The sequence below is a fragment of the Tauraco erythrolophus genome, chromosome 1, assembly GCF_009769465.1.
Source record: "Tauraco erythrolophus isolate bTauEry1 chromosome 1, bTauEry1.pri, whole genome shotgun sequence".
In the NCBI taxonomy this organism is placed as follows: Eukaryota; Metazoa; Chordata; class Aves; order Musophagiformes; family Musophagidae; genus Tauraco; species Tauraco erythrolophus.
The window spans coordinates 39,689,248-39,712,488 of NC_141465.1; the positions used below are offsets into that span (position 1 = coordinate 39,689,248).

The following is a 23,241-nucleotide window of genomic DNA, read 5'->3' on the forward strand; positions in this document are numbered from 1 at the left end:
CACTAGCGGTGATGCCGTGTGGAGATTGCAAAAAATAACCCACGATATTTTTTTCTCTTTTTTTTTTTTTTTCTTAAAAAGCGCAGCCACCCCTGTTCTTTCAACACTCGTCTAATATTAGATCGCTGGCTGCTGCCAGAGCTTTATACGGCGTATTGTAAACGGTGCGGTAATCCAGTGTCTTTAAAGTCTCCTTTCTAGCGGTGGCACAGGTCGTTGTTTTTTATAACTCGTAAATATGTAAGTCGGAGGTGCAAGATAAACGAGGCACCTAAACACATTCATAAGCAGCTGCCCGTATTTAAGCTTATAAATACCGTACGAGTGCTGCCCTTTAAATCAAACTCCAGATGAACGGGCTGAGGGCTAATCGAAGTGGATCGCTACGAGTCCCCGATTGCTTTTCACTCCTCTCGCAGGGATTTTCACAAATCTAGAAATGATCCTTTCAGTGGCCTGGAACCGGGCGGGGGGAGGGGGTGGGGATCAGAGCCGGGTAATTTATTGCATCGTTTTTAATTTCCGAAAGGCCGGGTTGTTTGCCGAAGCGCCTGTCGCTCCGTCCGTGCCACCGGCGCTCGCAGACGACCTTTTTTTTTTTTTTTTTTTTTAACCCCGCGCAGCCCTCCCCGCCGGCTGCCGTTGCGTCGCTGCTGCCGGCTCTGTGGCTTGTGCAGTGGAAACTGGCGGGCTGCCAGGCGGAGCTCGGAGGTGGAAAGAGTAAAGGCGCCAAAAGGGAACTCGTGCGCCGCTGCAATTCTCCTCCCGCCCCGCTTCCTGGCTCGCTGCAGCCACCGACCCCGCCGGGCTTCCTCCATTCCTTCCCCCCCCCCCCCCGCCTTCCCCCTTCCTCTGCCGGGACTTTCACCTCGCACACTCGCCGTCGGGTACCCCCCGGGGCGGGGTGGGGGGCGAGAGGAGGCTGCCGCGGCCCGTGCGGTGCTGCTCGCCTGTCGTCTTTCCCCCGGAGGCACGGAGAAGCGGCGTCTTCCTCCTCCTCCTCCTCCTCCCTCTCATTCTCCCCCCTCCCCGCGGGCATCGGGTTTTTCTCGTTTCCACGCCAGGAGCGCCTTAACAAAACTTTGCTGCTGCTGGCGTCAATGGCTGCCAAAAGTCTGTTGACGTTGCGAGGGAGACCCGAACGTTTCCCTTTTTAATCAGCTGCCCAAACAGCGCGGTGTGTGTCTCTGCCTGCCTCTGCGGCGCGGGGCCGGCGGGGCGCGGGCAGCGCGGGGCGGTGGGTGTTCCCGGCACGGCTCGGCGCGGCGCGGCTCGGCACGGCGCGGCACGCCGGGGCCCCGCTCGGCAGCACGCCGGGAGGCAGGTTAGTGCTTGCAGGCGCTTTCCACAACTGGTTTCACACGGCGGCATCGCTGCGGAACCGCGTATGCGGTGCGCGTCTCGCCCCCCGCTCCCTCCCTCCGCTCCCTCCCTCCGCTCCCTCCTCCGTGCATCACCGTCTATATTTAGCCGCAAATGGCTTTATCGGCCAGACACCTCCCGGAGGAAATGCCGTGCGCTCTCCGGCGGCCGAGCCCCGCTCCGCGCCCCGCCGCACAGCGGAACGGGGGCGGCCGGGGGGGAGGGAGGTGGGCGGGGGGGGCCTGCGACGCCCTGGGGCGCGGTGACAGCGGCGAGGGGGGCCCGCAGTGGCCCGGCGGGTGACGGGCGGGGAGGAGGGAGGGAGGGAGAGACTTGTCCTCGGTTTCCTCCGTGTGCTGGGACGCGCAGCCTGCCGTCGGGGTTGCATAACGGGGCCGGCTGCGCCCGCCCCCGCGGAAGCTGGGTATAAATAGGAGCGGTGCCCCCCACACCCCCGGTCCCTCCCGCCCCTTCACTGCAGCGCTTGAGGGCTTGTGGAGCTGCCGGCGTTTGGCCGAGCCGCTGAAGTTGCCCTGCGAGCCACCGGCCTCGACGGGCGGCCGCTCGCGAGGAGAGAGAGGAGGAGGAGGGAAGGAAGGGGCGCGCGAAGAGTTAAAAGTCTGCTGCTTGTTGCAATGAAATTATGGCTGGCAGTGGCGCCGCTGCTCGTTCAGCAGACCTCCACTTTTAAACAGTTCACAAGAAGTTCATCAGGGCGGCGATTATAACCGCACACACGTGCGCACCCGGGGTGGCGAGCGCCGAGGGGCGGCTTTGGGGACGGGGCTGGCAGCCGTTGGGGCGCGGGCTCTGACCCACCCGGGTGAGCCTTGTCACATCCCACCACCTCCCGGCCTCCTGCACCCTTGGCAGGCTTTGCCCAGCTTCCTCGATGGTGGTGGGACATGGGGCCTCCAGGTTGCCCTCCGTGGCTGGGGAAGCTCTCGCCCCTCCATGCAACTTCAGCGTTTCACTATCAGCACATGTCAGGGGATTGACCGGCCCTAATGCAGGCACCGTGCCTTATCTTAATGATACACTTCCACTGAGGAAGCTAGGCGGGCGCAGGCGGCCCTTTGGAGAAGCGGTGGTGGGTTGGCCTCACGTGCCCCCGAAAGGAAACCAAGGAGCGGGCCTGCCCTGATGGTTCATCTCCTCCAAACCGGTGTCCATCCCTCACGGATGAGGCAGCGCACGGGGCGGCTAGTAGTAACCTTATGTAAAACCCTAAATCACTCTCTCCATGCTGCTGCTGCCTCTATTGAAAACATTACGAGCGGCGCATCTGGAAAACAGTAAATCTGTCCAGAAACCGTCTTTCCAGTGAAATAACTCCTTTTGAATGATAGCGCGGTATCTAATCTCCGCGGATTTTTGTTTCCTCGCAGCGATTTTTGCAGACTTCATTAGGGAGAGCTAACCGTTCTGGAGAGAGGAGGGTCAACACGCCGTTTCATTAATATACATTTGTTCCAGACGTGGAGTTTTGCACAAAAGGCCTCTCTGAGGGGAGAAAAAAGTGTTGGGGAACAAGGCTTTCCTGCCGTTTCAGTTCTTAAACCTCTCTGAACCTGTGTGGAGTATTGTGTTAAAGGCCCAATCTGGGCTTCTTCCCCATTAAATGCCGAAGTGATCATTTGCATATTTTGTAGCCTGACAAAGGAAATGAGTTTGCTGGGGAAGCATGGATGCGTTGGGAGATGTTAGGCATTAAACTCCCAGTGGTCAATCGCCCGTTACTGGCTTGTGTATGTGTGTGTGTGTGTGTGTGTGTGTGTAAAAGGAGTATCATGCCTCCCGCTTAAAGGCTTCTATTTTTGTGAGAGAGGAAGAGCTGAGGGATATCCTGTGCATTAAAGGCTCCCCCTACTTATTAACCCAGCATTTAGCAGCAGGATGCAGGCTGAAGCTCAGTCAAAAGAAACGACTCAACCTCCGAAGAGCAATTAAAATCTTGCACTGGAATAAATCATGCGCCGCGATAATCCTGTTAATAAAAGGCAGCTTGTCCTGACACTTCGCTCATGCAGCAAACTAGAATTTAATGCGAGCGGAGGTGGTGTTAGGCAAGGTAGAGGGGAGGAAAAGCCGTTCCCTCTCCACCGCTGGATGTGAAAATGTGGTTACCTTTCACCTGCCTCTCCGGCTGCACACAGCGCCGAGCCTCTCGGACTGCTAATACTTCTCCAGCGAGCCCGCTAATGATTTCTTTCCCTGGAGTGAGCAGGCATCATTGAATTACTGAAAGCACTCGCAGCAGCAGCAACGGCGGCGGCAGCAGCAGCAGCAGCTCTGATGCAGAAGCCACCAGGGCTTGGTGCTTAATCAAATCAAGGGGTGGGGAGCTCGCCAACCCACTTACTATTTTTAACCCCTTTCTCCAAGTTAGTCATGTGCGGACGCTAAAGGGGAGGTTTTTATTTAGATCCTTTCTGTAGCAGCGTCTCTTCAGTTTTAAGTCCTGGCGTGAAAGCTTTATCAGCAATCAGCGTAGCTAATACGCATGGTACGTGGCTGTTGGTGCGCTGCGCTCCTGCTCCTGCACGTTCCTGATGCAGGGCTTTTGTGAGCGTCTGTGGGTAGTTTTCGTGTGTTCCTCCGGCCCGTGGGATCTTCCCTCCGTGGTTCAGCCTGTGTGAGGTGAAGGTTTGGGGACTGGTGTGTACTTGGCCGGCTGAGTCATTTCTTGTTCAAATGAAATGCGGTGGAGAAACTTTTATTTGTCGATAGCCTGGAATGATTCTTAATTTTCTGGATGTGCACTGGGGAAAAGATCCATCTCCTCTGACCTATAAATGCCCTCAATTTGCTCCTTTATTGCAGAGTATCTCCCTTAGTGGTTAACGTAGGCAGCTCACTCCCCGCACCAATCCTGCATTCATTATTAATTACCCGGAGGGAGGCTGGCTGCTCCTCCGTGATGTTTGCACTTCCTCCTAGACAAATCTGCTCAACTTTTTTTTTATTTTTTTTTCTTTTTCCTTTTTTTTTAATAGAATATAAAACGGTGAAGAAAAGCGGCGATTTTTAAGAAGACGTCATGCTTTCTGCAACTCCCCTGTATGGCAATGTTCATAGCTGGATGAGCAATGAAAGGGTCCGCATGTGTGGAATTAATGAAGACAGGTAAATATTTAAGCTTCTGGAAAGTTAAACTACACTGTAATTCTGCAGTGTGAGGTCTTGGAGTTCGCTCGCTTCCCTAATGCCGGAGTAGATAGCTGCCGCCTTGCATCGAGATCAGCCCAGCTTGGAGGGGGGGATGAGGGGGGGAGGAACAAGACGTGCCTGAGAGCGGTGGAGCAGCCGCTGATTTACTATTTAACAGGCAACCTGGGTCAGTGAAGCGGGGACGCCCTTTAAAGAGATTACTCCCCAAAGCAGCCTTTAAACGCGCTTTTACAATTAATTTATTATTTCGTATTTGTGAAGGGGAATTAAACCAAATAGAGCACGCGTTCTTGCGGTGACTCTGTATGGCAGAGGGGCTCCTGCCTGCCACTTGCTGTTCCCTGCCTTCGCACCAACAGCTTGTCCTGTGGAGTAGGAAGAGCGGCCTTTCCGTCTCCCACAAGTGAATTTCTCTTCTTCCTCACCTATTTTTCTGCTTGGTATCATTCATTCGATGATTAAAATTACAGTCTTTAGTTCTAATTTTCAGTGGGGTGATGCAGGCACTGGCTGGTGTCCTCTTCCCTTAAACCGCAGCTTTTAAAAAAGCAAAACGACACTGAACAGAAGCTGCAGGTACACTTGCGGTTCTCTGTTCCAGTTTTCTGTGGTTTTAGCGTTTTTCTGTCTTTTCTTTGAGCCCGTGTTCTCACCAATGTGTGAAAAGCTTCCCAGAAGCCGGGGAAAGTTTTTAGTCTTTGCAGGGAAAAACTAAATTGCAAACATAAACTGGAGGAAAACGGCCAAACCTCTCACTCTGCTTTTGCACCCTCTCTCCCCTCTTTTTTCAAAGTTAATTACGCATATTTTCACCTGTTACTTGCAGGAAAGACGAATCTTTTAAAAATGAATAAACAAATACATTAAAATTGCTTTTCTGCTTTAAGGTGATGATGCGCCTTTAAGCACTTTGATCGAAAGGAGTTCTTTTGGGTAATGCTGAAACTTTCCTTCTGCTGCATGTCAGTGATTTTTATCCCTGGGATTTGAAATTTGGCACTAAGGTATATTCTTTATTGGTGCTTTCTGTGATAACAACTCCCAGTGCTGCAACACTGGCATGGCACAGATGTGCAGCTTCCTCTTTAGCATGGAGCAGCTGATGTTCGTATGATGTTAGCATGTGTGTTTCAATTCTATCCTCAGCAGTGTTTATGAGTGGAACATGAAGACGGTGTGTTGAAAATAGTGTATTCTGTCCTCGGGAAAAAAAGGGGCAAGAGCCAGAATAAAAAACCTTGACAAAGATCGCTTGGATTGGAACAGGCTGCTCTGAGATGTGCTCAGTGTGTTCTTGCTGTCAAAACCCTTTATACTTGTTTCCAAACGGTCATTGCTTTCTAAAGTAGTCGCTGTGCATGAGTACAGAGGAGGATAAATACAGTATCATACGGGACGTCTCGGGGAATCGAAATACAGAGGTGATGTCGCCTTGTACTGATCTGAGATGCGCAGGATGTTCTCAAATAGTAAGCTTCTGTTTCTTAACAGGAAAATTCCCGTTAATGATGGTGATGCACCGAAAAGCAGACTGGAGTTGAGGGAAGAAAATCACCTGAATCACAGTGTGGTAAGAAGTTCATAGCTTCATGCTGCAGCTGAATCCGTGCCTGTCCTGCCCACCCCGTCTCCCACCTCTGGGTGTTATTACATGATCCATTTGGAGAAATTATTAAAATACCCTTCCGTTGCAGCCTTAGCCAGGATCGGGCACATACGAGTTGTTTCTGTGAAACAGTGAAATGGGACTTTGTTTATATATCTTGTTAGTCTCTTGACACTGACTTTGTGGTGTTGTGTTGTCGTATGACATCATATCCTTACTTTCGCTCTGTTAGGAATAACATCCTGCAGCATATCTGCATGTCTAACAAGAATAGTTCATGTAAGCGTTAAGTACATCAGCGTTTCAGCCAAATTGGTGGTTTTCCTCTTTCTTTGAGCATACACGGGGAGCAGTGAGTGGGGAAGAAACTTGACAGCGGACTTTTCTTCGTGCTGCATCCTCAGATGCCTCACCCCATGGATTGTGTGGTGGTGGCGAGCTTCGGAGCAGAGCTGTGGCAGAGTGGGGAGGTCCTGGAGGAGGAGGAGGGGAGACTCTCCATCCTTCCCTTCCTGCTCTCCGTGCCACCAGCCCACATCCTCTTGCTCTGGTGGGGCCGGGGCTGAGCAGCTGGTTGCTGCATAGGAGAGATGCCACCGAGCATCATCTCTGGGCCACTTCTGGCTGCTTGGTCTGTGGGTCCTCACGCCTTTGTTTCTAGCTGGTGGATTTTGGGCGTGGAGAGATTTGTGTTGATGTTTGTGGTGATATATATTGCTCCGTAGGTCCTTGTTCTCCTGTTCTCCAGTGTGATCAGCTTCTGTATGTTTTCACGACAAACAAGGTGTTCACATAGGTATTGGGTCTCTTCCTAACGCTGACATGTCTGTAGCTTGAGTGGTAGTCATGTTAGTGAAACATGAAAGTAACATACTTCTTGTTCTGTAAAGGTGGATGCGACTACAGCACATCGCATTGACAGTCTCGCAGCTCTGAGTATGGACAGGTCTGGACTCATGCGAGAAGGACTCAGAGTCCCCAGTAGTATTGTCTATTCCAGCTTGTGTGGTCTCGGCTCGGAAAAATCACGGGATGCGACGAGTTCGATAGCCGGGCTCGGATTTACTCCAGAAAGAAATCCAGAGATACAGTTTAAGTCTAATCCCCCTGAAGTGGTAGAAAACGCGGCTGTGTCTGGAAAAGCCCCGAATGGCTTCAGCGCCATATACAAAACGCCACCTGGAATACAAAAAACCTCTGTCCCGACGGGAGAGACGCTGGGTTTGGACCGAGCTGCGGGTGACAAGCAGAGTCCCCTCGGTGTCAATGGTGCTAGTTACCTAAGGCTCCCCTGGGTAAACCCCTATATGGAGGGTGCGACGCCCACCATATACCCTTTTCTTGACTCACCAAATAAGTATTCGTTGAACATGTACAAGGCATTGCTACCTCAGCAGTCCACCTACAGCTTACCGCAGCACCTGGCTTACTCGCCCGTATGTACCAACGGGGAACGTTTTTTATATCTGCCTCCCTCCCACTACGTTGCCCCCCACATCCCTTCGTCGCTGGCGTCACCCATGAGACTCTCGACTGCTTCGGCTTCACCGGCGATCCCGCCTTTGGTGCACTGTCCAGATAAGAGCTTGTCGTGGAAGATGGGCGTCAGCCCTGGCAACCCCGTCGACGCGCATGCCTACCCCCACATCCAGAGCAGCAAGCAGCCTCGGGTGCCCGCTGCCAAGCCGGCCCCCACCAACATACCAGCGGACCCTGCGCTCCTGCTGCCGCACTCGCCCCGGCCAGCCCCCCGCCTCCCCCTGCCTGCCCAGGTGGGGGACACCTATGCTGATTTCCACAAACACTTCCCCAGGATCACCACCTCTCCCTCCTCCGCTGTTACCCTCCCGAAGCCCTACGTGAACGTCGGTGGTGAATTTCCACCCTCCCGCCTCTCTAATGGGAAGCTTCCCAAAGGCAGCGACGCCGGGGAAGCGCCTCCGCTGGCTGCCCCCCACGTGCGGAAAGCTGGCCACGACCGGAAAGACGGCAGGTCCCCCCCACTCCTGGAAAAGCAGACCCCAACCAAAGATGTCACTGACAAACCGCTGGACTTGTCGGCAAAAGTCGTCGATGCAGAAACTGCCGTCAAGCTGGACCATGGTAAGAAAATGACGCCGACGGTGCTGGTGCACGGCGGGGCGGGAGGGGGGACGCATTTGCCCGGCAGTGACATCGTTCAGAAAGAAACTATTTCTCCTGGGAATGGCTGCCCCATCTACAGACCTGAAATTATCAGCACAGCGCCGTCCTCCTGGATCGTCCCCGGTCCCAGCCCCGGCGAGGAGAGTGGGAAGAGCGTCCAGCTGAAAAACAAGGCACTGGACTGGGTGATCCCGCAGCAACGGAGCTCCTCCTGCCCCAGGATGGGTGGCACAGAAGCAGTCGTCGGCAGCGTTTCAGGGACGGTGTCGGCAGGGGGGCGGCCGGCCTCTGCGTCGCCAGCTCCCAACGCCAACGTCGATTGCGCCAAGACGGCCAGAAGCTCCGCGGAGAGCACCGCATCAGTCATACAGCATGTTGGGCAGCCCGTCGCCACCTCTGCAAAACACAGCAATAAGGTGGCCAAATCCTGTGGCCAGGAAGCCAACTTCAAGGCTAGTGAGACCACTCTGGCCGCCAGCCCCATCTTCCTGCCGCCCAACGAGGCGTTTCGCTCCCCGCCTCTGCCCTACCCCAGGAGTTACCTCCCGTACCCAGTGCCGGAGGGGATAGCCATCAGCCCTCTGTCCATCCACGGCAAAGGACACGTGTATCCGCACCCTGTCTTGCTGCCCAATGGCAGCCTCTACCCTGGCCACCTGGCTCCCAAACCCGGCCTCCCCTACAGCCTGCCGGCGGGGCGGGGAGAGTTCATGACTTACCAGGACGCCCTGGGAATGGGGATGGTGCACCCCATGCTGCTGCAGCATTCGGCTTTGGAGATCAATAAGGAGGAGAAGGTGGAGAGGAGGTCGCGTTCTCACGAGAGGGTCCGCTACGAGGACCCGGCTTTGCGGAACCGGTTGCCCGAGCTCTTGGAGAGCAGCGGGAAGATGCATTTCGAAGTACCCAGCGACAAGAGCGTGAAATTGCACCAGAGCTCTGGCCACAGTAAAAACTCAGCCAAAAGTGACAAACACCTCTTCCCGGATCTTCTGCGAGACGAGCAAGAGACTAAAAGCGAAGCAAACGCAACAAAAGCCAGCTTCGCTGTGGAAAGCAGTAATCAGGCTAATGACCCTACAAAGCACAAGGTAGAGCAGACGTCGCAGCACAGAGATTTTATTGTAATGAGAGAGGAGTTTGGAAGAAATAATGATCTTCACGAAACCTATAATTTCAAGCCAGCCCAGAGTTCATCGGTGTTTGGCTTAAGGAAAGAAGATTTATCGGTGAGCCAGCCTAAAGAGAGAGTGACGGTCCAGCCTTCGCCTGCTTTCTTGGAAAGTGTTCACGAGAGCGATGCTCCAGCTCTGGCTTTTGGCAAGGTGCAGGACGACACGAAGCCATTCTGCATGGGGACCGCGCCACCGAGCATCGACGCCAGCCAGACCTATACCAAAGATGGAGCCGACGACGCAGAATCTGCCGACGGCAAGATACTGAAACCCAAGCCGTCTAAGTTGGCCAAGAGGATCGCAAACTCCGCCGGTTACGTAGGTGATCGATTCAAGTGTGTGACGACCGAACTGTACGCAGACTCCAGCCAGCTCAGCCGGGAGCAGCGGGCGTTGCAGGTGAGTCCGCGCGGTCCAACGACCGCCGCGCTTTTTATCGTTACTTCTCTGTTGCGAGTTGCAGTCAAGTATTAAAGTTGAGAGAAGCAACGCAGGTGGGGAAATGAGAAATTTTTCGTCAGGGCGTACTCGCAAGAGACAGTTTTAAGTAGCAAAGTAAGTTTGTTAGTGAGAGTGAGGCGATGTAAAGAACAGTATGTATGGCTTTTACGTATGTACGCGCTAGTAAGCTTTAAAAGGGATCTTCTGCTAAGATCTGATAGAAATGTTAACGTACGTATGAAATGTTTGTGCTGTTGCGGAGGGGAGTCGGACAGGCGTGCATGTTACCTTGGCGCTAGCGGTGGCTGTAATTTCTCAGCTGGCCTGCAGTGCCAGCTAGCACAGCGTACCCAGAGTTGTGATTAGTATGCCAAACGTGCCGTTTCATGGAGAGGAGTCTCAGCCACGCATTAGCGGGTCTCAGGCACCGTTTGCGCCAAGCGAACGCGTAGGAAAGAGTAGGAGCGGTATTGAGGTTGATGCTGAGGGATGTCAGACAGATACTGTATAGGAATATCCTTAAGGTATTTTACTTTTAATGAAGGGATGAGTTAAGCCAAATTGTTTTGCATTGTTAAGAAAAGAATTGGTTTATGCTTATAAAAATGGATGAAATTATCTAAATGATCCATTGAGTGCCCATTTTAATTACATAGATGGAAGGATTACAAGAGGACAGTATTTTATGTCTACCTGCTGCTTACTGTGAGGTCAGTTCTTCAAATTTTTATTACTAGACTCTTACATAAACCTTTGAGTTAAATTTCATTTCCAAATACACAAAGGGAAGTTTGTGGGCCATGGTCGTCCTTATTCATTGTACAGTTTTGTGTTGTGTTTTTTGTTTTGTTTTTGTTTCTGTTTTTTTTTGTTTGTTGTTTCTTTTTACCTCCAGAACGGAATGTTTTTTGTTTTATATACAGTATACATTTATATATATCCTATATATATATTTATATTTATATATTTATATATGAAAGAATTATGTGGCTATTTGCATATAGATGCTAGAACACTGTTTTACAAGTCAGGTGTGTTAAACTCCTACCCTAGCTACCTATCTCAAACCTTGGTTTTGTGCTGATTTTTCTTTGGAAATGCTTTCATGTAAGGTAAGGTAAATGAAGTAGCTTTTATCGCAAGACTTTTTTTTTCATATCAATTCTCTTTCTAGCGTGCAATGATGCGCTTCTCAGAGTTGGAGATGAAAGAGAGAGAAGGCCAAACAGCTACCAAAGACTCAGAGGTCTGCAGATTCAGCCAGGCAGACTGGGAAAACTTGAAAGGAAACGGTGAAAAGAAGCCAAAGTCTGTCGCTCTGGAAGATGCCATTGCTGACCAAAATGACAATGACAGATGTAAGCGAATTTAGATGGCTTTCTGAAGTGCGTACGTGTCTCTATGCCGTGGCAGCTTGCAGCAAAGCTTGGCGGGCAGCGTAATCTTCGTGCGCTCGCGGTGTTGCTGGTTAAAGTCACTGGCCTCAGCCGCTGACCTCGGCCTCTGCGGGTACGGAGCTGCCGCGGCTGGTGCTCTCCGTGCTTGTTTCGGGGTCTGCAAGTTACTGGTTACGGTTGTACCTGTTTTTCAGGAGATAGTTAACTGTCACCAAAGTTACTGTCTTAAAGAGGTCATCTGTTTAATTGGTGAAGTACCGCATCAGCCAGCAAAAGCGAAGGTCTGAGGTTATGCTTTAAGTGCAGAAAGGAGGTGGGGGAAGAGTGAGAGGCTGTAAAACTCCCAGCGGTGAGAAGCTAGTTTGCCTGGGTGGCCTTGCTGCAGTGACCGAGGGGGTGTGTGGTGCTGGCTGGCACAGGTCCTTGCAGCAAAATTCTCCATGGGGTTGGCTGCTTGCTCCCTCTAGGCTGTGTCAAGGTGTCAGAGGACTATGCAAAATGTGTGCAAGCAACATTGTTCTAAAAATAAGATAAGCTTAAATAAGAAAGTAAATGGTATTAGGAGATTTTTTTTACTGTATGCAAGAAAAATCACTTTTTTTTTTTTCTTTTGAACTCTTGGTAAGCACGTGGCTTCCATCAGTTTCTCAATTTTTTTTTATCTATACAATTAAAGGGATGGAGTAGTTCCTCCTGCTGCTACTTTGTTTTTAACAACTCAGAAAAAAAAAATACACTAAAAGTATTGCAAAACAAGAGGAAACACATTGCAGGCTGCGTTGTGTCTGTGTGCATGCCCGTGCACGTGTCTGTGTGCACTGTGTTACTCGGTGGTTGTGTGCTCTTCCATAGGTGGAGATTCATGAGTGGGGCGAGTAGAAAATTTCATTCAGGCAATTTAATAACTTTGAATTATTGTTCTGGTCTTTGGTTAATGCTTTTGGCAGAGAGCATGCTGGTCAATCGTACTTGCTCGGTTACTCACCTAAATCAAGTTACTGTGGTATTGCTGTCACTGAAATAACAACCTCAATGAAAATCAGCAAGGGAAAGTTTTAATTCTGGAGAAGCGTGGAATTGTGTTTTAAAAGTGGAGAAGGTACCAAGGTGGGGAGAGGGAAGGCTGAGCCCCTGGCAGCTGAGCGGGCTTTCCCTTCTCCAACCTATATCAAGGCAGCTTTGGGGAGGAAGGCTCTGTTGCCTTTGCAGCCCCTGTGCCAAAGCCGAGAGCTCAGCAGGCTGCTGCCCCGGCTCTGCCCCTTGAATCCCCCCTTGCTCCTCAGAGGGCTTGGGGTGTCCTGGTGATGTCCTCTGTTAAATCCCACCCTGGGCGTGCAGAAAAGCATAAAGAGCAGCAGCAGTGGGGTCCTGCCAGCTTGCGCTGGCAGCAGGACAAGATGGGTCCGGGGTGAGGGAGAGGGGGACAGGGGGACGGTGATCTGCAGGGTCAGGGATGGGTGCAGGTGAGGGAGGGAGGGAGAGCCTGCGTGGGGGCGTGGGGATGCTGCTCGGGGGGGCTGTGGGAGGAAGAGCGTTGGAGCATCGTTGTTTTATGAAACACACCCCCTCTCATCCTTGCAAAAGGCTGACGATACGGTGTGTCCTTAAATTCGTCGTTTAGTGAGGTCTCTGGCACTTGACTCTGCTGGCTAAAACGTGTTTGAGACTATTAAATAACTGTTGGAAGCAGGGAAAGTGTGTTCAGAGTTACATTGGTTCGTTCCTCCCCTCTTCTAATTAGCTCTGACTTAACGGGCTATTTCAGAGTTTGGCTGAATGTCTAAATTCTTAAAAGCACAGATCTGTTCTGTTGAGGGAGCTCCTCTTCTGTATGCCTGCCCGTACAGCAGCAAATACTTAACCGGCACAGATTCAGGTCTCAGTAAAAGTTTTTTATCGCGGTGGTTCACCTCCTGCCCCTCGGGATAGCAGCTGATAAATCAAGGAGCCGAGTTACACACTTCTTGAATGCCTCTAGCGTAGTGGCTTGGGCTCCAGTGGGGCTTGAGCCGCCGGCAGTCTCAATGCGTCTCTGCCTGCTCTTCCCCTTTGTTTATCACCAGCAGGAGCCAGGGCTACTTATCTCTTGCCTTCCCTTTCCCTCCAATTTCTAACCATGCTGTTGGTGCGTTTGGCTTTAAAGCTCTGGAACGGGAACTGCTGATGGTTTGCAACCTCTTCCGTTCTCCTTTCTGTCTCCTGCTAGCGATCTTGCTGCTGTAAAGACGTTTCACCTTGTTTTATGTAGCGTTCGTCCAGCGCCGGCGAAAAGCGAAGCGGTGTGACGTTACGTGTGTGAGCAGGGTATTTAGGAGCAAAACCAGTGAGCTGTTAGGCACAACCTCCGCCGTGTGCACTTCACCTGCCTGGTGTCAGCAGGGAAGAGGAAAACCGCAACTGAAACTGTGATTGTGGCGCGGAGCCGGCTTGCAGGGCTCCAAGTAACAGAAGCAGGTGTTGCTTACAGAGGCATCTGATGGGGTGGAACCTCCTTTTTTTAGCTTGCCCTGGGACGTACTCATTTTCCTACTTCTATAGCATATGCGCTGACTTTTTTTGAAGCAAACGAAGGTGCAATATCCGATTCCTTAAACTTTTCCTCTGACTTGACGGTGCGTGCCTGTCCAGTACTGAAAGTCTTCTTAAGCTTTATCGTGCCTTCTGGAGAAGGGTAAAAAAAGTGTTAAGTTTTTTTTGCCTGTGTTTTGTTTTTTTTTTTTTTTTTTTAAGGCCTAATTTAAGGGAGGTAGCTGTGTTAACTAATTAATGAGCAATTAAAGCTACGGAGTAAAGTAGAAGTGCTTTAATTCTCTCCCATCTCTTTTAGGTTTTGCTGGGCGTTCTGAGAGCAGCCGCCAAGCTGCTTTGTTGCCAAGGTGACTTGTAAATGTTGCTGAGGCGATGCTGCTCCAGTGCATTTCCATAGCACGAACATGATAAATTATGGGATGCATATGACATGAGTCATAGGATTGTTCAGAGATCAAGTGATTTAAGCTATTGGCATGGACACGCGCATCAATACGGGCATGTGATGATCGCATGTCGGTTCGTAACAAAGCTTTTCTAGCGGTATTGAAAAATCAGACCCAAGTGTGAAAGATTGAGTAAATTCTACAAGCTGTGAATTTCTTGATCGAGGAGTGTAATTACCCATTTATCTAATTTTATAGGAGGAACACACCGTCCGTTTAAGCCTTAGCAGGGAAAATAAAACCGATATGTTAAAAACCTGATCTTAAGGCATGAGGTCATGGGGAAAAAGTTACAGCAGTTTGTGTGTGTGAAAGTAAATGGTGTAATGGGCCAACGCCTTTAGAGCTGACCTTCGGCGTCGGAGCAAGGTGCTGGTGTCCCTTTGCATGGCAATCTCCTGCTTTTCTTTTCTCGCTGGGCTGTGTATATACTTGAACAAATGAAAGATGGAGACAGTAAACATTTTTTGTCCTGGTCAGTTATTACCTCCGAACAACAGGACATAATGCAAAAAAAAAGGGAAAGAACTGAAAATGTGTGCAGGGAGAATGGTAGTGGCTTGTTTGTGCAGTGCGATGGGCTTGGGCAGAAGGAAGCAAATGGGGAAAACTCCTGAGCAGAGGTACTTGGAGGGAAAAATGAAAACAGCTGGGTTCCCTCTGCTCCATGGGATACTCAGAACTGGATGCTGAAGGTGACTTACAGAATTTTTTACTGTTGTTGTGATCTCCATGCTGAATACTGGGTTTTAGAATTTGGATAGTCATTACCCTGCTCAGATGAATAAAGGGTGTCTTGCGTAAGTGAGCGCAATGAGAGGTTGCTCCAGGGAAGAGGAAAGGCTGTTTTTAGCTGCCATGTTATTTGAACAAAAGAATCGCAGCTTAAACTCGAAGACGTGTTTCCTTGTTTGCATTGCATGGGAGGGCCTGATCTCAAGTGGCTGACAGCAACAGGAAGATGGAAAAATGAAGGAAAGTTTTTTGTTGTTGTTTTTTGGGTTTTGTTACTGTGTTTGTGCATGCGGGTAACTGTTTCTCGTGAGATTGTAAGCCGTGCACTAAGGGCATAGTTCTTCAAGCAGAAACCATATGGGCAGAAGCATCTTCTTAATTCTTCCTTGTTTCTGGTTGGGTGCGACAGTGAGAAATGGTTTGAGTTGTTGGTGCTGGTTCTCGCAGCTGGTGTGAGACTGGCAAATGCTGGAGGGTCGAGAAAGGAACATGTTTAAGAGTTTAATCTTCTTACTCAAAGAGGTGTGTTGCTATGAGAACTCAGCGTTTATCCTGTGTTTCTGGCTACCTCATCACTGTTTGAATCATGATGATATGAAAACTCCCAAGTATTTTGTTGTTTTCTTCCTCCGGCGGAGAAAAGGATGTAGATACATGGTGGGGGAAACAAAAGTAAATAAATTCTCCTTATCCTTGTTGGGCATGCAAGATATGCTTATGTTTCTGTGCCTCATGTTGACATTTATATCTTAATTTGGGGAGGCATCACGTCTGATCTGGGTTGCTTGCGAAACAGTTTGAGGACAGAGTGGAATCCAGTGGTAAAACATAATAGAGCCTGCGCTCCACAAGGCAATTGCCGCTGTGCCAAGGGGAAAAACCTCTGGGCGTGCGACGTGTCCATGCAAGCTGCATAGAGAGCCCGACAGCGCTGTTGGGGTTATGCTGTGTCCCCAACAGTGACTCACCTTTGTTCTTTCGCGGTGAAAATCTGGCTGTAGAAGAGGCGGGGGCAGCATCGGCGGCGGAGCGGATAGGCAAGGACGCATCCTGCTCGGCTCCCCGGCTTCACCATCACTGTCCTCCCATGTCGATGCAGGATGATTACGCAACCGGGATTAATGTGCAGAGATGTCGCTCCTCTAATGGTCTTAACTGCATCTCGCGGGACAGATTTCAGAGACGCGTGTGCAGCGGGCAGTCCTCGAGAGGGATTTCTGGCTCGGTGGCCGAGGAGATGTAGCTCTGGTTGCCTGAGGGATCTCCCTTGAATGTGAACGGAAAACGGAGGCAAAGGTGTCGCAGAGCTGCTGGCAGCGAGGACTTTTTGGATAAACTTCAATAGATGTGTGCTGTTCTCCTTGGCACGTGGAGCCCCAGAGAAATGCCGATGGTGACAAGCTGTTAGCGAGGTTACGGCAAATGTCTCTCCTCTTTTTTTTTTTTCCCCCAGCACGGGCAGTCTGAGTGAGCAGTGCTCGGCATCCCTGTGCCGAGTCCTCGTGCAAAGAGGGGAGGAATTAATCAGCAGCGGGTTGCTTTCGGTGGTGGCAGGCTGGAATTAGCTTGCTGTTTCCTGCAAGCCCCAAAGATTAAGACCATCAACTCCACCGTCTCTACTGCCTGCTACTTCCTCTGACCCTGCGAAAGCTTCTCCGGGAATTGGTCAGGATGTGCCTGCCTTTTCTCAGGCCAGACAGCATTAGGAGCAGGAAAGCTTCAGCTCCTCATCCAGTGACTCTCGGCACAAACCGCGGCGTGTAGTTGCTGGGATGACTGGAAACGTGAAGGCTATAAACAGTGGGAGCGTGGCGGAGAGTGCCCTTACCTAATCTCTTTGGGAAAACTGAGCATATAAGTATAGTGTTTCCTACATGAGGGGGAAAAATAGCAGATTGTGTTAAAAATGTGAAATGAAATCCAATAGAAGCATTTCTAAAGTGATATTTAAAATGTGGCTGGTCCAGCATCTTTTATGCTGTGTGAAAAACGGAACTGCTGAGGCTGTCGGTATGGTTATAGGGTACAGCTGTTGGGCAGCATCTTCATCCCAGATGTGCAAGCGTGGGGTGCTGCCAGATTCATTCTGGTTTGTGGGGGACACTGGTGATTTAGAGGCACAGTTGTAGTAAGCTGAGATACCTGTTTTCTGGAACACGTTAGCATTGCTGGCTGAAAGAAGCGTGACAAACTGCGTTTTAAAGTCTAGAAGGGAGCAGGTGTTGGCCAGACGGCGTTGCGGAGAGAAGCATCGCCAAATAGCAGAATGGCCCGAGTGTCCTGCTTGCCTGGAAAAAGTCAACTTATGTTTTGATTTTTCTTGGCCAAGTATCATCTGCTGTTTTATAAAGCAGCCCTGCAGGCAGCTTTCCAAGCAGCACAAAAATGATGCTGGGGTGTCTTCTGGTGCCTGCAAACATCTCCGGAGCCTTAGGTGCTACTTGAAGCCATTTCCAAGTTGTAGTGAAGAAAAACCTCGTCAAAGAGGGGTTGGTTTTTTTTTCCCCTCAGACTTCCATTGCTGACAATAGGTATTTCAAGGACGGTCGTGAAACCAGAAGGTGTTGGCAGAGCTGTAGGAAGGTGCTCTCAAGATAAGGTGGAATAGAGTGGGGTTGCATCCAGAGGCTGCCAGAGCCTGGACGCTGGTGTGGTGGGTCTGGAGGGGAGAGGAGGCTGCAGGAGAGCAACATCTGTGCCCTGGCGAGGTGGAAGAGTGGAAGTTGAAGGCCAGGCTTTGCAGGGGAGGAGGCTGAGTAAGGATGAGGAGGATCAAGGGGGAGGGAAAGGAAATGGCACAGTCAGGAGCCCAGGTAGGAAAGTAGCAGATACGTTTGCAGGAAGGGAAGTGGGAGAAGGAGGAAGGGCAAGGAGGAGGGAGAGGAAAAGGGATAGCTGGCTGTGGGGAGGTAGGACAGAGCGTACAGTTTGCCAAACAGTGGCAAACGTGCAGAAAGAGTATAGTGATCAGCCAGGAGGGCTAAAACGCATGTGAAAACCAAGTTGTTTGTGAGAATTGTAGATGGGAAGCTGATTAACTGTGTTGCAGTCTGTGCTGAATGTCCGTCTGATCATACCTCGGCTAGTTTGGTTTAAACTTGAGGAAAAAATACCTGTTCAACATGATGATTAAGTACCGTTTTAAGTCAAGTGTCCATTTAAAATCACTTCAGCTGTCTCTAAGTCTGGGAGGAACAGTATTGGAGAGGGGAAACTGAAGTTGGGGCAAGCAGGGCAATACAGGGAGTTTGGGGCTGGCTGGTCAAACTAGTTTCTAGTAAGCTTTTCAGAGCTCACTGGGTCACTGCTGCTGGAAATAATCCCTGAAAAAAGTGAGGTCTTTTTTAAAAGGAGGTGACAAAGATCATGTGATGTACAGTGGCTGGCTGTACTCACTCAAAGTGAGGAAGCCTTTTTATAACCTTGGATTCAAGCAGTGCATTTTTGCAAAATATTGCAGCTATTCTTGGTGGTATTCCCGTGTACGTGTGTGCGTGCTCCATATCCCATCTGTATCCCCAGAAGAGGGGATGAATGCTTTTGAGTCAGATTCTGCAATTCGATGCGAGAAGTTAGGGAAGGATTTAGGAATTACCAAAAGACTAATACTTTATTATCATTAGAAAGTATTTTTGAAAAGAAAGTCATTGCAAATTGAAGCTGGGATTATTACTTCCCGTGGTTTTGGGGGGCGAGGTCGCTTTCTGAAAAGGGTCTATGCTTTCGATACCTGAAGATGTTTCTTTATTTAAAAAAGCGTATTGTGGTGTCTCTATGGCTGCAAGTATTGTGATTGTTCTACTTCTTAAATTGACGTGAAAACACTGCGCTTTTGGGGGGTTTGTGCTTGGCTGTTGAGAGCACTGCTGCATTACGCTGGCCAGAGGGGGCTTGTTCTGAAGTAGGATTTTGTGTTTATTTGCATGCCTCATAAACCATAAGTCATGGTGGAGATGACATTGAAGAGATCATAGAGCGTAACTTTCTCACAATGAATTGTTTTGTATTTATTAGGTCTTGTGGTGTTTGTTTCTTTTTATTTTTAGGTAACTTTACTAGTCCAGAAAACAACCAAGGTCACTTTCTTGAAACTGCAGACGAAAAAGAGCTCTCAAATGAGAAATGTTATTTAGAGAGACATTCTATATATGAAAAAGCGGAAGACCAGCCAGCAGAAGCTATTGGCCAACATCCATGTCCACGTCTGGACAGGAAGCGTAAACACTCTGGTGAGAGAGTGCAAAATGATGGCAGCCAAAATGAAAACTTTGTGGATGAACTGCAGGATGAACTTATATCAAAAGCAAAAAAAAAGAAGAACTCCAAAGGTAAGACAGCATTTTGCTTCGGTCTCTCTCAAGGAATGTCTTGTGAAAGGAACGTCCCTTTGGCTTAATGTGTTTCCATTTTTGAACTTGATAGTTACTAATGTGAGCACTGTCATTTCACTTAAAATTATATATATGTATATATATGTATGTATATATATGTATGTATATATATATGTATATATAAAAATCTTGGCATATAAGGGTAAAGCACGAGTCGTTGGACACTGTAGCCACAGCAGTGCAAGTTACTGTAGTGCATGTAACCCTTAATGAGCGAACCTTTAAAATGCATAGTGTGGTGGTAAAGCTGAGACTATATGCCCCGAAAGTGAAATGTAGCTTTTGTTTTAAGTTGAGGGGGCTTTTTGATTAATTTTTAGTTATTTTTCCATTAGATGACTGGCCTGAGAGGGAAATGACAAACAATTCCTCTAACCACTTAGAAGAGCCCAATTGTAATGAGGTGACCAACCTGAAGGTGTGCATTGAATTAACAGGGCTCCATCCCAAAAAGCAGCGTCACCTGCAGCATCTTAGGGAACTATGGGAGCAGCAGGTGTCACCAGAGAGATCCCCGTCCGGCAAGTTGGGCCGGCAAAGCAGGAAAGATTTAGCTGAGGCTGTTCAGCCAGAGGCCACTGCAAAGGTCAAAGACTTCACAGAAGAAAGGCACACCAAGAAAAGGTCAGAGGCCAAAAGCAATAGAAGTTGGTCTGAAGAGTCCCTCAAAACAAGTGACAATGAACAAGGTATGCAGAGACTACTAGGGAAACCAGACGGCTTTAGCATTTACAGTGACGCATGCTGCCACCGATGTTAAGGAATTGTCGAGAGCTTTTTTTTTCCTTTTTTTTCTTCTTTTTGTAATTTTATATATATATATATTTCTGTAGATGTCCATTTGTATAAGGACTGACACCTCCTCTTTAAGAATTGCACCATAGCTGATACTTGGCAGACAAGAAAATATGTTTGTGTATGTGTGTGTAACTATGTGTTTGTGCATGTGTGTGTGTATGTGTGTGTTTTGGCTTTAAATACTCTTTCATAGATAATGCGAAGATAAAGTTTATGCCTCTAGAGAGAGCTGAGGGGGGGATACAACGTGGGCATGCTTCTGGGCGAGGGAGGGAGGGAGCAAACAGGCTGCTAGTTGGTGTAAGAGCGTTTAACCACACGTAGGATTTGAGGGGCTGTGACCCTCTGAAGCAGCGTCAGCACGGCTAGCAGCCCTTGATCTTGGGAACCCAACGCCTCCAGCACCCTCAGCACTGCTGGGTTTCCCTGGCTTTCCCAGGGCACATGCTCAAGAGCAAAACTCGTCCTCCTCCTGAAGAGGATGCCTTGCTGGTTCGTTCCCGGCATGTCCTGTAAACCCCTGTGGCCCCACTCCCCAACCCCTTGGCAGAGATCTTCCCAGCGGCTCTCTCCTAAGGGGTCGCTTCCTCAAAGCACGTCAGCTTTCCTTGGCTTGTTTCTGGCTGCTTCTTTCCTCCTCACTCCGCTTCCTCCATTCCCCCATCCTCTCCCCCTTTTCTGCCCATTCCCTATCTTAGGGGAGAGCCCGTGGAAGGAATCTGCCACATATTCCTTTGGACGGACAGGTCACTCTCCTGTCCCCCCTGTCCTCACCACCCAGGTACATTGTCTGCTCTGCTGCTTTTCCCCTTCTCTATGATGTTTGCTGCCATAGCTTCATCGGAGGACTGGGGAACGGCAGCACACAGCCCGCGTGGCCGATCCCCTTCGCGTGTTCCCTGCATCTCATTGTGAATCCCCATCTCCTCTGGGCACAGCAGGGAGCCCCTGCTCCTCTTTCTGCTTTTCAAGCAAAAGGTTGCAAATAATTTTTTGTCCTTCCTCTCCTCCTCTTACCCCTCCAAGTTCTCTGCAGGCTTTGGAGGAAAGGCTGTTTCTGGGAGGGGGGGCTCCGAGTTGGACGTTTGGGCTTCTTCCTTCTTCATAGACCTGGGAGCTTTATAAAACTGGTAGGCATTCACCCTCCAGCTGGCCTAACCTGTAGTTTAGCTGAGATCCCCTCAAAAGAGAGAAGCACGAGGAGAGTGGATCCTCTTGTCCCATGCCATGGAAAGGACCAAGTCCAGTTCATCCTGCACCAGAGTTTTCCTAGTAGCATCTCTGAAACAGTCACAGGCAAAAGTGTCGGCTTCCCTTCTGTCCTAAAGGTCCTCGCCCATCTTTCCCCTTGGTAGGATTATCTGAGGGCAGAAAACCCCAAACCTTGATGCTTATTGATGGGGAAGGTTCTCCAAATGGATTCGCGGAGCAGGAGATCAAAACTTAGTTTGAAAGGAGCTTTGACTCCTACTCCTTTGCTTTATGTGCTGTCTTGGCGAGCATGGTATCGGCTCAAACATCCCTGCCCATCACCTGCTCCCCTTTGTACTTTCAGAGATACCTCGTAGAGATTAAACGAGGGTCACTAACAAGAAGCCGCATTGTGTAAGGATGCTCCAGCTTTTCCCTGCAATGCCTCCCGTGGCAGCGACAGGCTTCTCTAACTCATGACCTCAGGAAAGAAAAAGAGGTGGCTCCCAATCTATGCACTGTTCCCACAGGCATTCAGATTTGGTCGCCCCATGGCTATGAAAAACATCTTGGTTTTGGAAACCGCTATAAAACCATAAACCTGACTAAATTATGCCTCACCATTCCTTGTATGGAGGCACTGGAGATCGTTCAGAGTGCTTTGCTGACACTCCTCCAGCCCTGTTGAAGAGTAAAATTTGAATCTCCTTTTCCTTAAATCATTAGGATGAGGACATTTTTCCCTGTTGTGCGATGGAGCGTCCTCTGTGTGACAGTCGCAGGGGGATGGAGACTTCCAGCTTGTCTATCTCGCCTAGGACTAGTCCTCAGACTTTTTCTTGAACAAGCAGATATTGTGCCTATGAGAATATATCCTGTCGCTTGCAGCTTTTGTTTGCTCTGGGGCTGGGAACAGCTGTTCCCGGTGCCCAAGTGCTGCCTCTGAACATGACAGTCTCTGCTGCTGAGAAGCTGGTTGTATCCCAAGAAGCGAGCTATAACAGTGCATCGAGCTCTGCCCCTGTGCCCGTGAAGCCTTAGTCTAATAGCAGGATGATTTGCCACCTGTGCCTGCAAATCTCCGGGAAGTCGGAGGTTGCTGACTCCCGGGCTTGTTGCTCCAATTGTGTTCAACCCGGAATTTTAGCGTGGGAGGAGTCACATGTTGCACTGCAAGCCGCTGCCAAGCAGTCACCCCTCTGTCCCCCGGACAGTGACTGCTAGCTGGGTGATCCAGCGGTGGCTGCTGGAAATGATCCCCTGGTGACTCTGCCGGCTGTTACCTCCTTGCAGCCTCACTTGCGGGTCAGAACCACGAGAGCTGGGATGTGCCTTACCCGAAGTAATTTCGGGCCCTGTCTCATCGCACTCATGAGGTGACGTTGCCTGTGCTGGCTCCCTGGGGCGCAGCAGGTCCATGAGCGTAGGGATGCCTGCAGCCTCAGGGCATCATGCCACTAGCCTGGAGCCGTGGCTGAGGCGTGAGCCATGGTGTCTGCTGGAGTCCCAGCTGAGCAATAAGCTCCCGGCGCTGGTGTGGTAGCCAGCTCTTCCGACAGTCCCCCAGGGAGCTGCAGCCACTCACCCGACTGAAACAAAAGCCCCTCGGAGAGGAGCCTGGAGGATCTCACCCACCGGGAAAGCCACTGCCTGCCCCTCAGAGCTGCCTCGGGTTGCAGGCAGCGTGGCGGCCGCTGGCTTGGCAGGCATGAGGAGGCAGCTGCTGGGGTGGGAGCTGAAAAAGCGAGCATTCAGGTGATGCGGCAGCAGCTGCTTTTCTGCGTGGACCTTTCTGCAGCCCGCTCCTTGGGGAAGGGAGGCAGGTCCTGCTCTGAATCAGATATGCCACAACCC

General features: G+C 50.2%; 1 protein-coding gene across 2 annotated transcripts in view; it reads left to right on the plus strand.

The window, feature by feature from the left end:
- The window catches only part of BCOR (BCL6 corepressor), a 55,392-nt gene that overhangs the window by 12,074 nt on the left and 20,077 nt on the right, over nt 1-23,241 (plus strand). The window contains exons 2-8 of one of the 2 annotated variants that reach the window (XM_086618618.1): nt 4,359-4,488; nt 6,025-6,103; nt 7,030-9,858; nt 10,557-10,610; nt 11,075-11,258; nt 19,054-19,335; nt 19,734-20,087. In XM_086618618.1, the coding sequence (XP_086474744.1) occupies nt 4,403-4,488; nt 6,025-6,103; nt 7,030-9,858; nt 10,557-10,610; nt 11,075-11,258; nt 19,054-19,335; nt 19,734-20,087 (3,868 nt within the window). In that variant the 5' untranslated portion in view covers nt 4,359-4,402. The remainder of the gene's footprint in view (nt 1-4,358; nt 4,489-6,024; nt 6,104-7,029; nt 9,859-10,556; nt 10,611-11,074; nt 11,259-19,053; nt 19,336-19,733; nt 20,088-23,241) is intronic. The other variant, XM_086618625.1, reaches the window with a different exon arrangement.